We start from the raw sequence: 15,484 nt of genomic DNA on the forward strand, positions 1-15,484 counted from the left end.
TCCAAGGCTGAGTCTGTCGGGACACCTACGTGAGATTTACCTTGGGGTAGGTCCTTAATCCTACAGTGTCACAGAATCCTGATGACATCCATAGACCTCTTCTTAGAACATTAATTTAAAACTCTAAAGATAAAATACTGGGGTTACAAAGAAGGCCTACGATCCTGAAATAGGTATCAAAGTCATTTTTAAAACGTGTCACATAATGACACGTATGCTTCCTAATAATTAATAACATCTAGAGGTAGCATAAGTGATATTTTGAGATATCCCCAACAGCTTACTGTGCTGTGAAAAGAGCCATGACTTCTGCTGGGGACAAAACTCACACCTTTTTAGGGAAATGCTAAATTTCACTTAAAGGCTAGGAAAAATAAAAATATACTATTTTCCCCCATGTTAAGAACCCCACTCTCTGGGGCCTGACTGCTTTCTAGATGGTCAACTTTGAAACTCTGCTCATGGTTTTCAAAGCAACCAAAGGTGTCCTTTTTGAAGCCGGCAGCAGTGGGCAGAGCTTCCAATAGGGTGAGCAGGCAGCAGGAGCTGGAACACTTCTTCAGCGTGGGCTCAGGGCTCCTACATCGGGGTTCAGAGTGCAGAGTCCGGGGGCCCTGCCTACACCTACTGATTCAAATGCCCAGTGGTAGTCCTGGGAATCTGCATTTTAAACAGCCCCTGGTGATAACTTTCACAAATGTCCTAAAACTTCCCTGGTGCTTGTCCCAACCAAGGACAAGATAGAGGGAAAGGGCCCTGGGATGCTCCTCACACCTCGTCTGGCCAGGGTGCAAGTGGAGATGAGCTGACAGCTCCTGGCCCCTCGGGGCCCCTCTGTTGTAAGTGATGCCTGAAACATGAGGCCACACCAGCCTCTCTGCAGGGAAACCTGAGCTGAGGAGTGTGCAGCCGGATTGAAGGACTGGGAACTCATCGCCTCACCTTCTTCCTGTCTGTCCCCACACTTCACTCACTTCTGCATTCAATCTCAAACAAGCCACGGAGCCCTGGCTGCTGGCAGCTCGGAAGGGAGGCCAGCCACCATGCGGGCAGAAAAGCACGCCAGGCTGAAGGTCCATGTGTTCCAGCAAGCCGCGTGAGTCCACGTGGGGGCCGAGCTAGTCCTACTGACCATGAGCTGTCAACCAAAGGGCCGGGGGGAAGAAGGTAAGTCGGTCCCCATCTCCGCGGGGCCCACCCATAGAGTTACTGGGCAGCAGCCCGAGACAGGGAAGCAGAGGGGTCTTACGAGGCACAGGGACCCGGGTTTCAGTCCCTCCCACTTGCCCACTGAGCCACCTCAGTCTGGTTATCCAACCTCTTCTTGCCTCGCGAGATGAAGGCAGCCATTGTTCCTTGCAGGGCCTTTGGAGGGATTAAAAACAATGTGTACAAAGTGCCTGCGTGAATGTTGAGGGCAGAGACTGTCAGAGCCACTGGGGTCTTTCAGCCTCTGGCTGCCTGGGTTAGAATCACCTTTCCTTAGCAATCCCTTCCGTTGATTTCTCTGTCTGTCTGTCTATCTCTGGCAGGGAGTTGTGGGGATGTTCTCACCTCATGACTTTGCCAGGGTGTCAGAGAAATGTCAAGACCAGGGACTCTGGAGCTTGTTAGTAAAATCATGGAAACCAGGTTCCCGTCTGAGGCAGCTGTAAACCAGTGGAGGATTCCCACAGTGAAATGGGGTGGTACAGGGAGGGGCACTTTCCAGAGACCAGTCATTCATCCCTGTCCATCTCTTGCAGCAGGAGGTGCAGCAAGAGGAAGCGGGAGGAGCGGCTCTCCAGGTACAGGGTGACACGTTCCTGGGGAGCCTGCAATGCCAGCGCAGGCTGGCAGTCCAGCCACCACGTCTTCCCTTCCTCCTCCCTCCTCCCTCCCTCTCTTTGTAAGGAACCCTCCCAAGCAGGAGGTTTCATTGGGGAAGGGGAGATGCTGCACACGGAGGGCCTGTCTTCAGCCCTGGCTGTCAGGAGAGACGTCCAGAGTTAGTGACACTTTGAGTTGAGTCTCAGGAAACAGTAAACACTTACCAGCCTGGGGGCAGGGATGCGAGATCCAGGCAGCTGGTAGGTGGCAGAGCCAGGACTCACACTCAGGCCACCTGACTCCAGATGGCACACTCTTAACCTCCACAAAGTACCAGCAGTAGTAGGTACTTGACCACCTTCCCATCAGGACTGTGGCCACAGCTCTTCTGTGAGCTGGTGAGGGCTTTACCTGGAGAGGGGCTGACCTGCCCCAGGAAAAGTCAAAGGAAGTCATAGGCAGGAGAGAAGACCCTCACTGCCATTAAGAAGGCAGAAGCCACGCCCACAGGATGAGTATCCTACACTTCATGTCACGAGACGTGTGTATCTGTTGCCATTTTCTCCTCCTCGACTCCCAGGCAGGGCCCTACTTGTAGATGAGGAAAGCAGGATCTCCAGGAGTGATGCACTTCGGGGAAAGGGGGTTGGAAGAGATCCCCCCACCTCCCACCCCATTCTGAAGGGAAGCTGGCTCTAGGATCCACCTCATCTGCCTTCTCTACCAAGCTCTTCCCTCTTGTCACCCACTGCTCCCCCACCACCGAAGGGCCTGAGTCCTTGGGGAGGCAGCTCTGTGACAAGTGGGGAGATCCAAGAGCAGGTCGTGCAGAGGAGCCAGGGCTGTGGGCCGGAGAGAGGCACCACTGGCTATTCAACACTCCTACTGCCCCTTGGTCACAATCCCTACCTCTCTATCCACTCCCACCCCCCTCCCACCTCCCTCCCCCCACCCCCATCCAGTCCTTACTTCCCCCTCCAGGGACATGTAAGCTAGGGTGAGAAAATGAGCCTCTGTGTGGCCAGATGCAAAATCAGTCGTCATGGAAGGTCACCTCTCTTGGTGACAGTTTGCAGAATGCTTGGATCTGGTTCTCCACATTCCATCTCCCCTGTTGTCCTCTAGTCCCTGTCCCTTTTGCACCCATCCTGGCTCCCTCTCCACCTCAGCTGAAGGAGCTGGCCTTGTGGGGGTCACCTATGTGCAAATGGTCCTTGGGCAGTACTGAAATGAAAAGTTGTTTTGCCTAAAGCACAAACTGTCCTACTGAAATGTGACACACACACACACACCCCTCACCCTTTGCCATTTTGCCTTCCCCATGGAAAAGAGGAAATGGGTCAGACTTTTCACTTCAGGGATCCAAATGGTCAAAGGATGTCGTGAAGTTAAGTAACGGGACTCCATTAACTGAAACCCAATTACACAAAGATTTCTGTTTAAAAATCTCTGGCGTCACCACTGAAGGGACCTGATATCCTATTCTTTTAACTTAAGTTCTACAAGAAGCAAAAAATCTCTGAGAAGGCAAAGGGCTTTTTCTCAAAATAAAAACATTTTGCTATTCCATTAGTTGAAAAGGAGGGTCAGAACTCTCCCTTCTCCTGTATCATTTTGTAAATGCACTTAACTATTAAGATCCCGAGTCCGAGGGTGAGCTGGACCTCTTGGGCCTTGCAGCTTCTCCTGCTACATGTAAGAGAGAGCATGTTGGGCCTGGAGGTTTTCTTAATGTGGCAGCTAGCTGTCTTTCTAGCTCCTAAATTATGCATTTTGTGGAGTCTATTCAAAACTGACTATAAAACAGCAACAGCTAAAACAGCAGCTAGTTTTCTGTTCAGGAGAGGTTGGGGAAGATTGAAGGGCAAATTCAGGCTTGCTTTCCATATTCCACATGAATTTTCAGTTGTGAAATGAGATGACAACAGGAATTGTAGCTTGGGGAAAAATGTATGAACCCTCCAAGTTATCTGTATAGTTAACTATACCAAGAGTTCTTGGTACAGTTTGTTACCAAAAAAAAAAAAAAAAAAAAAAAAACCATTTTATTAGCTGACTGAGGAGGATCCCTAGAGTTTAGAAGAGGATGAAAACATATGTTGACTTTCTTATCCAGTCTTTTCAAGCAATATGGAGCTGGGTCTTGGACAGAGGCCCAGAGACTCTTCTCCTTAACCCCTCACCCACTCCCTCTACACCGCTGTGCTCTTTGAGAGCTCAGCTCAGTTCTAGGGCTCTCCCAAGGGTCACAGCTGAAGTGACACACACGATTCCATGTCTTTGGAGGGAGTGGATTTGTTTCTGGACATCCCTCCTCCAAGAGGGGCCAAAGCCTTCCAGAGCCATGGGGAAAAACATTTACAAGACAAACCCATCTCTCAGTGGCTGATACTGACGAGCTTCCTAACTTTGATGAGTTATTATTATGTTTAAATAATCTTTCTCTACATTGTCTTACCAAAAACCCTTTTCCCATAGGAGGTGAAAAGGAGAAGAAAGAGGTTAGGGCAGGACTGGATGAAGAAAACCTGTCTTGTCACACATAGGATTATCTGTTTTTGAATCTGTAAATAGCACTCAATACTTTTCTAAGTGCTTACATCAGTTGTCTCATCAGTTCCTGCAGTAATTGCAGCAATTGGAAACTGAGTCCCAAAGACATGGAGATGGTTAGTGGTGAAGTCAGTCCTCTGACTGGTGCCTCTTCTTTCCTTCACAGCAGTGAAGCAACCATAGCAAACATGCTCACGGGGCTTGCCCCAGTACTTTGTGACTGGGAACCAGTGTCTCCACCCCACAACAGCCTCTTCAGTCCTATTAGTGTTATCCATTAATGCAGACCACATCCTGCAAAACATGCTCCAGGATCACACCCTTGCCCTCTAGATTTCAACCCAACTCTCCATAGGCACGTACTGCTCTCTGGACAGCCTCCTCTTTCCACACTCACGGCCCCAGCACCAGATGGTACACGAGACCCAGCTCTGCTTTTGTCACTCATGCCCCAGACCCTTGGCATTTCCATGGGGACTCTCAATCCCCTGCTTCTACCCAGAATCCCCCCACCTTGTGACTACCATCACCCCTTCTCTAGCTCAACCCCTTTCTTCTCTCGGAAAGCTCCTGTTTGTCCTTCAAGATTCAGAGTAAACATTAGTTCTTTGTGAAACATTTCTAACCATCCCAATTATAATTCATTGCTCTCTGTTTCCATGGTCTTTTTTCTTTAGTTCGCCATTTAGTCCTTCTTTTTTAAAACAAAATACATTCATCTAACTTATTGTCAAAAGATGGCTCCAAAAATTATCAAGAACCCAACGTGTTTATAAGACGAAGCTGATTTATAGCTTACAGGCAAAACTTCAGCAGTCTCATAGAGGGGAAGGTAAGGTCAGAATTGATTGAGAATTGAAAGTTTGATTTAAGGCAGCTCTTTCAAAATGTAAGGAGGAGGGGACTTGATTAGGATTGGGTAAGAATCATAATAACAGTCTACAATAAACAGCAAGGCCAGGATTTGGAGGCAAAACATTCAAAGAATCTTAGGGTGCAAACTGTCTGTGATGCTTTTCATTGAAGAGTTGATGGGTCTTTGGGAAAATCCGATAATGAACAATTAACCCATTTGCTTGGGCAAGAAACTCCTGGAAAAATAATCATGCTAATGAAGACAGGAGCATAGCACAAAGTCATCTTAATATAGACCCTAAAGTGTAGTTTGGATTCTCTACGTCCACACTGAGTGTGGGGTAGATGGTTTCAGTTCTCAGCTTGCCCTTGTGGTCATTCTTCAGGCCAAGCTGAACAGTGTTAGATGTACAGAAAAATTACGCAGAAACCACAGAGTTACCATATACAATCTTCTTTCTTCCCCTCTCTCCTGCCCCACAGCTTCTCCTATAATTAACACTGTGCAGTTGTATATGTGCTGCCGAAGCGAGCACGACACTGTGCATTTGTTACAACTGATGAACCAATATTCATGCATTATTATTAGCTAAAGTCCACAGTTTACATTAGGGCTCACTCTTTGTGTATTGTGTATGAGTTTTGACAAATGCATGAAGTATCTGTTCAGATTTTTTACCCATTTTAAATTGAGTTATTTTCTTATTGTTGAGTTTTACTTATCCTTTTTATACTTTGGATACAGATTTTTTGTCAGATATGTGTTTTGCAAACATTTTCTTCCAGCCTGTGGCTTGTCTTTTCATTTTCTTGAAAGTGTCTTTTGCAGCGCAGAACTTTTTTATTTTAATGAAGTCCAACTTATCAGTTTTTCCTTTCATGGATCATGCTTTTGGTATTGTATCCAAAATGTCAAAAACTCAAGATCTGAGGGCCAAAGGTCTTGAGCAAAGCCCAAGATCACCTAAATTTTCTCTTATATTATCTTCTCAGAATTTTACAGTTGTGCATTTTATATTTAGATCTATGATCCATTTTGAGTTAGTTTTTGTGAAAGCTCTGAGGTCTGTGTCTAGATATTTATTTATTTATTTATTTATTTATTTATTTATTTTGCATGGGATATAATGTCCAATTGTTCCAGCACCATTCTGTGAAACAGACTATCTCTGCTGAATTGTCTTTGCTCTTTTGTCAAAGCTTAATTGGCTGTATTTATGTGGGTCTATTTCTGGGCTCTCTACTCAAGTCCATTGACTTCTTTGTCGATTGTTTCCCTAATGCCACACTGTCTTGATTACTATAGCTCCACAGTAGGTCTTAGAGTTGGACAGCATCCATCTTCCATCTTTGTTGTTCTCCTTCGATATTATGTTAGCTATTCTGGGTCTTTTTGAAATTATTCAAACCAGCCCACTCTAAGCCTGCTTACCTCACTGATTCCTTCCCTCCGAAACTACAATAAAGGCTCTTGCCCACATTGTCCCTTTCTCCTTCTGCCTCATGACTGAACCTGTGGTCCTGCGGAGTTTGGAGGAACAGAACCTGAACTGGCTCTGCTGCTCTTACTTTCTATCCCTTCCCTCATGCCAGCCCGGGACACATGAGGGGGCAGCTCCTGGAGAGTGGAGCCAGCCAGGCCCTTCCTGTCTCAGTGGTCCAGCCTTACCAGAGGCCCATGCTTGGCCTTGACCCTGGGGGTCAAGAGATGACTCAGCTCTGACCCCAAGGGGCTGTAACCCAAGAAGAGGACAGGCATGTGCCTAGATCTCTTACCTCAGGTTAGACAAAGTGTGGGAATGCCAACCAGTCAAAGGAGGGAGACACTAATTTTCATCCCAGACCAGAGACTCCAAAAGAGGTGGCCCTTGGAGCCAAGAAGTTCTAGGAAACATCTTAAACATCTGATTTCTTACAACTAGGGGCACTTTCCTGGGGTTGAGTCCAGTGAGGCCAGAATTGTCCATTTTCTGCCCCTGCAGGTGACAGGTCTGAGAGAAGACCCTCCAGGAAGCAGGCCCCCAAAGCCGAGGGTGCAGCAGGCAGGCGCGGAGCCCTGCCTGGCCAGAAGGAACAGGCCAGGGGCAGCCCACGGGCGGGCTCCCCCCGGAGGAAGCAGGTGGAAAGCAGGAGACACCGAGAGGAGCTGGGGGACCAGGAGCGGAGCATTGTGGAGAGGACCCGAGAGGGGAGGAGGAAGAGAAATGGAAGGACTTCCCTCAGGGAGCAGAGAACACCCCCAAAGAAGGAAAAGGAGGTGCCGAAGAAGGAGGAGACACAGAAGCAGCGGAAGAAACACAGGTGTGTTTTGATTGACTCAGGTTTTGTTTTCAATCATGCTCTCCCTCTCCTGTCAGCCCTTCTCCTTCCTCTGATGAGAGGCCCATGTCCCCTCCCTCATGACTAGGTGGCCCCTGCTCTCTTTTTCCCCTGCCTTTGCCATCTCTCAGCTCTCCTCGCCTGGGGCAGAACCAGGAGGAAGGTCACGACCATCCAGGTGGAGAAGTCCCTGGGCACTCTCGGCTCTAAAGCCCATGTCAAACCAGTGCAAGCAGAAGCTCCAACTGGGGAGGTGACATGGCAGCAGGGAGGGACTGAATGGAAGTCTCCTGAATTCCAGCAGGTAACTCACCACAGGTCTTGCAAAGGAGCTGAGGGAAATGAACAAAATTGGGTTTAGGACTCATCAGAGTGCCTTATGCACAGCAGGTTCCCAATCTGGAGCCATGTCCTCTTCTGTGAAATGAGGCATTGATCTAGAAGAACTTGAAGCGTTCCAGCAGCTCTGAAGTTCTAGGATTTGGGGTTTGCGTTATCTCTTTCCTTTGTTCATTTACATGAGCACACATGGGTTGGTGGACAGAACCAGTTTACGTAATCAGCAAGTTGGGATTTTAGTTCCCTGTTCTGCTCCCAATTTTGGTGGGACATTTCCCTCTCTTTGCCTCCTTCTTTTGCTTTACTCACTTCTCAGGCTGTTTTAAGAATCCCTGTTGGATATGGGTGGGGAGGCTTTTGAAACAGTTGGAGGTATAAGGATGATGGTGAAGTTGAAATTCCTTCTGGGTTCCAACAAACCCTCAGTCATTGCCCACTGTACCGCTCCACCTTTACCCGGACAGATGGGGCCGCGGATTTCTTCTGTCACCCATGCCAGCCCTCCCTGACTTGTGAGGGCTTTTGCCTGCTGTCTGGTTGTCCCTGGACATGAGCTAACAAAGTAAAGGATACATCGTGCCCTTAGTAATTTAGAGAGAACTTGCATGCACCTTCGATGGGTCCCATGGTGTCCTGAATTCTAGAGGGAAGCTGCACCATCCTAAATGGACCACAAGTGTCCGGATGGAGGATGTAAAATAAGGGGTAGGGTCAAGCACTCCTTCATGCTATTTTCGGCTGATGCCATGGCAGGGCACAGAAAGATGAAAAAGATTCAACCCTGTTCCCCAGATGCCTACAGTCTATCGGGGAGATAGAGCATAAGACAAGGCAGGAAGCAACACGCATATGAGAAAGGATTTGACGGGGTGCTGGGCACCAGCGTTCCTCCATGAAGAGAAGCATTTCAGTACGGCTTGTAAAGCACAGGTGGAATTTAAACAAGCAATGACTGAATGACCCCCAGACTGAGGAAACACCCTATGCAAAGACTTAAAGGCAGATATCATGGGGTGTGCATGAGGTGTGGGGAAAAAATCCCTGTGCTCTAGGCCCCCTCCTCTCCACCTCCTTCCTATGACTTCTCCTTTGCTCCTCAGGAGTTCATCAGAAGTTAAAACTCATGGAGGCTGCTGCAAACTGGTCTCTAAAACCTGCAGTAACCAAGCCCGCATCCCGATATTTCCATTTATGATCCTTGCTGAGAAGGCTGTCCTGGCACAACCCTTCTCCAGCCCCTCCTCTCCACCTTCCAACCCCTGGCTGCTGTCAGCTCAGCCGAGAGTCACCATTCTTATGAGTGGAGGAGGCTGTGAGAGGCACACACAAGAACTTGAATTTTGTGGCAGTTGAGCACACAGTCTTGTCTGTGAGATGCTGAGGGTCATCACAGGACAGGGTTTCCAGCTGGAAGTCCTCTACAGCTGTGCTGTCCAACACAGTAGCCACCAGCCACACATCGGGCACTTGAAATGTGGCTAATTTGACCAGGAAACTGAATTTCTAATTTAATTTTTTTTAACACTTCTTTTTTTTTAACTTTTGTTTCTTTTCTTTTTTTTAAAATTTTTATTGGGGAACAGTGTGTTTCTCCAGGGCCCATCAGCTCCAAGTCATTGTCCTTCAATCTAGTTGTGGAGGGCGCAGGTCACTGGCCCATGTGGGAATCGAACCAACAACCCTGTTATTCAGAACTCATGCTCTAACCAACTGAGCCATCCAGCTGCCCCTTCTAATTTAATTTTATTTCGATGTTAATATTACTGCGTTGACACAAGAGTTAGTGAATTTACTTAACGTGGATAGACAGGTGTAGTTTTGAAATCAATTTTACTTTGAAGCCAAAGCATTTCTTCTAAAAAAAATAAAAAGACAAACTAATTTTGCCAATGCAGATGTGAATGCCAAAGGAAAATGATATTCTGCTATTCGAGTCACGTATCAGGAAACTTTTTATTTTTTTAACCTACCTACCTACCATGGCGCTGGTAGTCTGGCGCCTATCAGGAAACCTTTAAGTATGTCTCAAACAACTGGGGTATGTGCATCTACTTTTTCAACTATAAATTTTATGAAATTCAAATATAGATCAAATACATTCACTGAAAATTTGATGTCTGAATTGACACATACTGTGACTGTAAGATGAACACCGAATTTTAAAGACAGTACAAAAAGAACGTAAAATATCTCATTAATAATTTCTATATTGATTACATTTTTAAATTATAGTTTTTAATATATTGGATTAAATGAAATGCATCATTAAAATTCATTTTACCCATTTCCTTTCACCATTTTAATGTGGCTATTAGAAAATTTTAAATTACAGTATGTGGTTCACATTATATTTCTCTTGGGCCGCACTGTGTGATATGTGGGGAGCACCCAAAGAAATACAGTTTGGGAAGCAGCCTTCCCAGTGCCTTGGGCTACTGGACAGAGTTGTGGCCTCCTCTGACAGGCGGTGGGAGTCACCAAGGCGCAGGCTGCGAGGGGTGGTCAGAGCTGTGAGCTTGGGAGCACAGCCCACCTGCCTCACTGCGGGCTCCTGCGCATTCCACACTCACCTCCTTTTCACTCTCCTCTGCTCACCCTGGCTCTGTTCCAGATTGCCCTCCGTAGCCTCCAGCGCCTCTGGAGGGGAGTCTCTGTCTGAGGAGGAACTGGCCCAGATCCTGGAGCAGGTGGAAGAAAAGAAGCGGCTCATTACCACCATGCGCAACAAGCCCTGGCCCATGGCGAAGAAGCTGACGGAGCTCAGGTGAGCAGGTGGTGGTCAGGCGGGTCCTCTTACTGTTCACTCCTTTTGGGCATAGTAGTCCTCTCCTCCTCTCTGCCCCAAGGGGGTTGGACAGGAAGGGGGATTCACCCTCCCACTCTGCCTTGGTCCCGCTCTGTGCCCCCTTGTGTGTGGAGCGCACACAAGAACTTGAATTTTGTGGCCGCTGAGCACACAGTCTTGTCTGTGAGATGCTGAGGGTCATCACAGGACAGGGTTTCCAGCTGGTAGTCCTCTGCAGCTGTCAGAGGACTACTGTCCAACACACCAGCCACCAGCCACACATGCGGGGAGGGGAATTGCTGAGGGAGGGTTGCTGTTACAGCCAAGACAAGCGTGAGCCAGGACTGTTGACTGAGGTCCTGCTGTTGGCCAGCGAGCAAGGTCAGGCGGGAGGCACAGGACTACAGTGCTCCAGCCTCCGCTCGACCCTTCCCCTGCCTGGCCGCTCCTTCTGCCTCATGCCCTATCTCATCTGGTGGCTTCTGCACCTTCCTCATAACCCAACACAGACAAGCCTTCCTCAGGAGCTTTCCACAACCCCCTCCCTCAGCCAGTTCAGACCTCTCTTGTGTTCTTTAAGAACACAAAATCCATGTGTAGCACACTCCCGGTTGTGGAAAGCAGAGAGAGCATCTGTCAGTGACCCTTGTGTCCAAACTGCCTAACACAGAGCCAAGCTTACAAGGATGCTCTGTGTCTATTGCTTCAGCCTCGTACCCAGGCCCCTGACTCGTATTTTCAACTCAGTCGCTTCTCTGATTTCCATATAACAGGCTGGCACACTAAGCATTTTATGATTCTTGAGTCTCCCCTAAGTCTTCCCTGGGTGTTTCTGCCACAAGGTGGGGGTGACACTCCTTTTCCCCTTTACTCTCTGTAAATCCATTTTCCCTGGCTTCTCTAACACCTGAGTGTCCTCATTGCTCCAGTCAAACACCTCCCTCTTCCTTTCGTAGAACAATTTGGCGGACCTATGTTGCACCTCACATTTGCCCCCAAGAGGCACAGCAAAGATGCTGGCTGCACAAACACGGTGCAGACCCTGCCAAGGGATCAGGCAGAGCTTACTCCACTGCCCCACAAATTATTACATTGTTTCCTACTCGGCTGCGGGAGAACTGCCTCCCTGGCGTGCCTCCAGGCCCGTGCTGACCCACAGAACTTTCTGGGATGATGGAAATGCTCTAAATCTGTACTACCAGAGTAGCCAATAGCCACATGTGGCTACTGAGCATTTGAAAAGTCGTCGGTGCGACTTGGTACTGAATTTTTATTTTTATTTAAATTTAAATCATCACACGTGGTGCCAGATAAACTCTGACTTCTGAAGACAGTACAGAAAGAATGTAAAAGTCTCTCATTAGTAATTTTTATGTTGATTACATGTTGACATTATAATCTTTTAAATATATTGCATTAAATGGCTACAGTTTGAGCTGTAGGTACTACTCCAGGCAGTGGCTATCTTCCCTTTGTCTGAGTCTCCTCTCCCTGCTCCCTCTCCCTGCTCCCTCAGGGCCTGCTTCTTCCTCCTATTAGCCAAAGCAGAACTGTCATCTGTCACTCTAACAGAGCCTCACTCCCACTCAGGTGTCACCTGAACACATCTTTTATTAACAGTGGAAAAAGAGCAACCTTGATGCTTATGGAAATGAGATCTCCAGCTGGCTGGAAGTCTCTGGAAGCATGAAAATCCCTCAGCGCTATTCTGCTGCCCAGAGGAGAAGTCTGAATCCCCTCCAGGCCTGAGGAATACAGTTCCTCCCTTGGTGGGAGTGGGAAGTGGCTGAGTCACTGAAAAGACTTGTCTCTGTCACTGGCTCACTGGTGCAGGCCTTCCTGGCAAACAGTGGTCTCCTCCCTCCAGACCTTCCTCTTTCCTCTTCACTCTTGAGACTCCTTTTCCCAGGCTCAAGTCTAAGGTGGTCCTGCATCTGGGGCTCCATTCCAGCTTGTGTCTCTTCCTAGAAGGTGTCTCCTTTCTGCCAGCCTACCTGGCTAATTCCTACACCCCCTTTGCAGGGAAGTCCCCATTGTCCCTCTCCACATTCAGGCTGAGTTCCTTACTGCCCCTCTCATCCCCAAGACACTGACCCCTCACCTGACTGGGTGCTCTTGTCTACAGAACCATGTCTTATTCACTTTCTATTCTTCTTTCCTTTTGGTATATAGCTGAGCGCTCCCTGTGTGTCAGGCACTGTTCTCAGTGTTGTATGTATAACAATTCATTTAATCCTCATAACCACCCTGTGGCGTAGGTACTATTATTGCTGTCCCCATTTTACTGATGAGCAAACAGAGGCACAGAGCAAGCAAGTAATTTGCCCAAGGTCACACAATGAGTTAAGTGGCCTGGCCAGGATTTGAACTCAGGAATTCTGGCTCTAGAACCTGCCCTCTTAATTTGTAACCACCTCTCCAGAATTACTAGACATTCTAGACTGCACCCCTGTGCCTTCTGTATACCATGTTTCCCCAAAAATAAGACCTACCCCGAAAATAAGCCCCAGTTAAGATCATCAGCCAGAGGGATGTATTTAGTTATGACAAAGTTCCAAAAGAAGATGACATGACTGTATTTGAATAAATGTAGATTGTTATACATGAAAAAATAAGACATCCCCTGAAAATACGCCCTAATGTGTCTTTTGGAGCAAAAATTAATATAAGACCCAGTCTTATTTTGGGGGGAATACGGTAATTTCCTCTTCTGGCGGTAAAGTCTTCCACAGCAGATAGTATCCCCAGACTACCTCCTCCTTTTTTAGAAGCAATGGTGTGGGGACCCAGTCTCAGATCCACTCAGGCAGCTGGTTGACCTGGGCACAGTTGTTGTAGACAATAGAAGGATGGCAAGGCATAAAAAGCAGCAGAAGTGAATTGGAGCAAGCCTGCATTCACTCTTCTGCCACATCTGGGTGGCTTTGGGTGGCTGTTTAATCCCTCTCAGTCTGGTTTCCTTCCCCTTAACCTCTCTGACCCTCATACTCCTCATTTGTAAAACAGCAATAATAATACCTACGTTGTACAGTTGTTCGGACAAATTCAAAATATTTTTGTTAAATGCCCAACACATAATATGCAACTGGTAAAGGGTAGTCTTCGCTATTATTATAGTGTGAGCATCTTTTGTGCCCAACACTACGTTGAGCATGGAGAGATGAAGATGGGGAACAGAGATGAATCAGAAAAGACATTATTGATGGACATTATTAATAATGACACAAGGTGGGTTATGATGTTGGCAAAGAGCTTCTAGTGCCCATAAGTCAGGGAGGTTTGCTTTAATCACAGAATTAATCAGGTGTGTCCTTCAGCTTTGTCAGAAGTCTGATGATTAGAAAATTACCCAAACTGCTTGCTTTCTTCCGAGAGATGAAGAATTCCATTTCCAGGAAGGTGGAGTAGACACGTCCACTAATTACAACTAAAACTGGGACATTACATACAAAGTAAATATAAGAAGACTCAGAAGGTAGAGAGAGGAAGGCAGACTAGCTAAGAACCTCAGGATAAAAGGAATGACGGGCATTGAGTTCCGGGGTTTGTTTGTTTCTTTTTGCCCACGGATCCCAGACTAGAGAAGCTGCCAACCTAGAAACACCATCAAGCATAGACAAAAAAAATTCCTGAATAAAAGTCTGCTTTCTCTGGCCCAAGGACCAGGAAAGGGACAGCCTGGCAAGACAGAAAACTTTTAGACAATAACAACCCTCTTCCAGCCAAACCTCACAAACAAAACAGCAGCCCCACGCCCACCCCCCAGCAGAAAAAGCCAAGTGGAGAAGCCTAGATTATTTTCCTTTGCCAGGTTATAACATAGTGCTCCCAACACCCCCACCAGGGTTGAGTCAGAGAAGATTGAGTGGAAAGCAGGGATTTTCATCCCCACGAGGCAGTAATAAGCCCTCTCTCTCCCCGTGGTATCAGGGGCGGCCATGTGCAGAGTCTGGACTTTCACTACCAGCTGGCAAGGTGTCCCTCCTAGTTAGGGTGATGTGAGTGGAAACCTGGCAGTAAGCCTGAACTCCCATTCCTGCTCAGGAGTAACAAGGAGCTCCTGCCCAGCCCTGGGTGTCAAAGGAGGCCAAGTGAGGAACCTGGATTTCCACCTAGAAGTAACCAGGCAGCATCCCCTTTCACCCACTGGAGCAGTGGCAGAAGACGCCTGTTAAAACACAGGATTCAAATAAGATCCAGAGTCTCATAGCATAATATCCCAAATGTCCAGGCTTCCTTCGAAAATGACTCATCATACCAAAAACCAGGAAGATCTCAACCTGAAAAATAAAAAAGATAATCAACAGATGCCAACACCAAGATGAAATAAATGTCAGAATTATCTGACAGACATGACAGATCTATCTACAAAGATTTTAAAGAAACCGTCATTAAAAAAATGCTTCACTAAGCAAGTAGGAAATCGTGACACAAATGAAAAAAGTAAAAAGTCTAAGAAAAGAAGATATAAAGAAGAACAACTAGAAACTTGAGAAGTAAAAAATATACAATAACTGAAAATTTTAAAAACTCAGTGAATGGGCTCAACAGCAGAATGGAGAGAACAGCATAAAGAAACAGTGAAGTTGAAGGTAGAACAAGAGAAATTACCCGATCTGAACAATAGAGAGAAGATAGTCTGGGGGGAAAAGGGAACAGAGCCTCAGGGACCTGTGAAGCTATAATAGATGACCTAACATTAGTGTCTTCTCCAAATTGCTTGCCCTGGATGTGAAGGAGGAAAAGGGAGTCCCAGAAAGTAAAGAGGGTGCACTGAAAGTCTTCAAAGAAATAATGACCGAAAATTTCTCAAATTTGGCTTTT

General features: G+C 47.1%; 1 protein-coding gene across 1 annotated transcript in view; it reads left to right on the forward strand.

Moving 5' to 3' along the window:
• Positions 1 to 1,133: 1,133 nt before the first annotated feature.
• Positions 1,134 to 15,484, forward strand: part of TMC2 (transmembrane channel like 2) — a gene marked incomplete at both ends in the record, with an annotated part of 63,794 nt that continues 49,443 nt past the window's right edge. Inside the window, 5 exon segments of the mRNA XM_081033257.1 lie at positions 1,134 to 1,167; positions 1,746 to 1,792; position 1,794; positions 7,200 to 7,518; positions 10,487 to 10,639. Coding sequence (XP_080889383.1) covers positions 1,134 to 1,167; positions 1,746 to 1,792; position 1,794; positions 7,200 to 7,518; positions 10,487 to 10,639 — 554 coding nt within the window.

The sequence above is a fragment of the Rhinolophus hipposideros genome (assembly GCF_964194185.1).
Source record: "Rhinolophus hipposideros genome assembly, chromosome: 22".
NCBI classification, from domain to species: Eukaryota; Metazoa; Chordata; class Mammalia; order Chiroptera; family Rhinolophidae; genus Rhinolophus; species Rhinolophus hipposideros.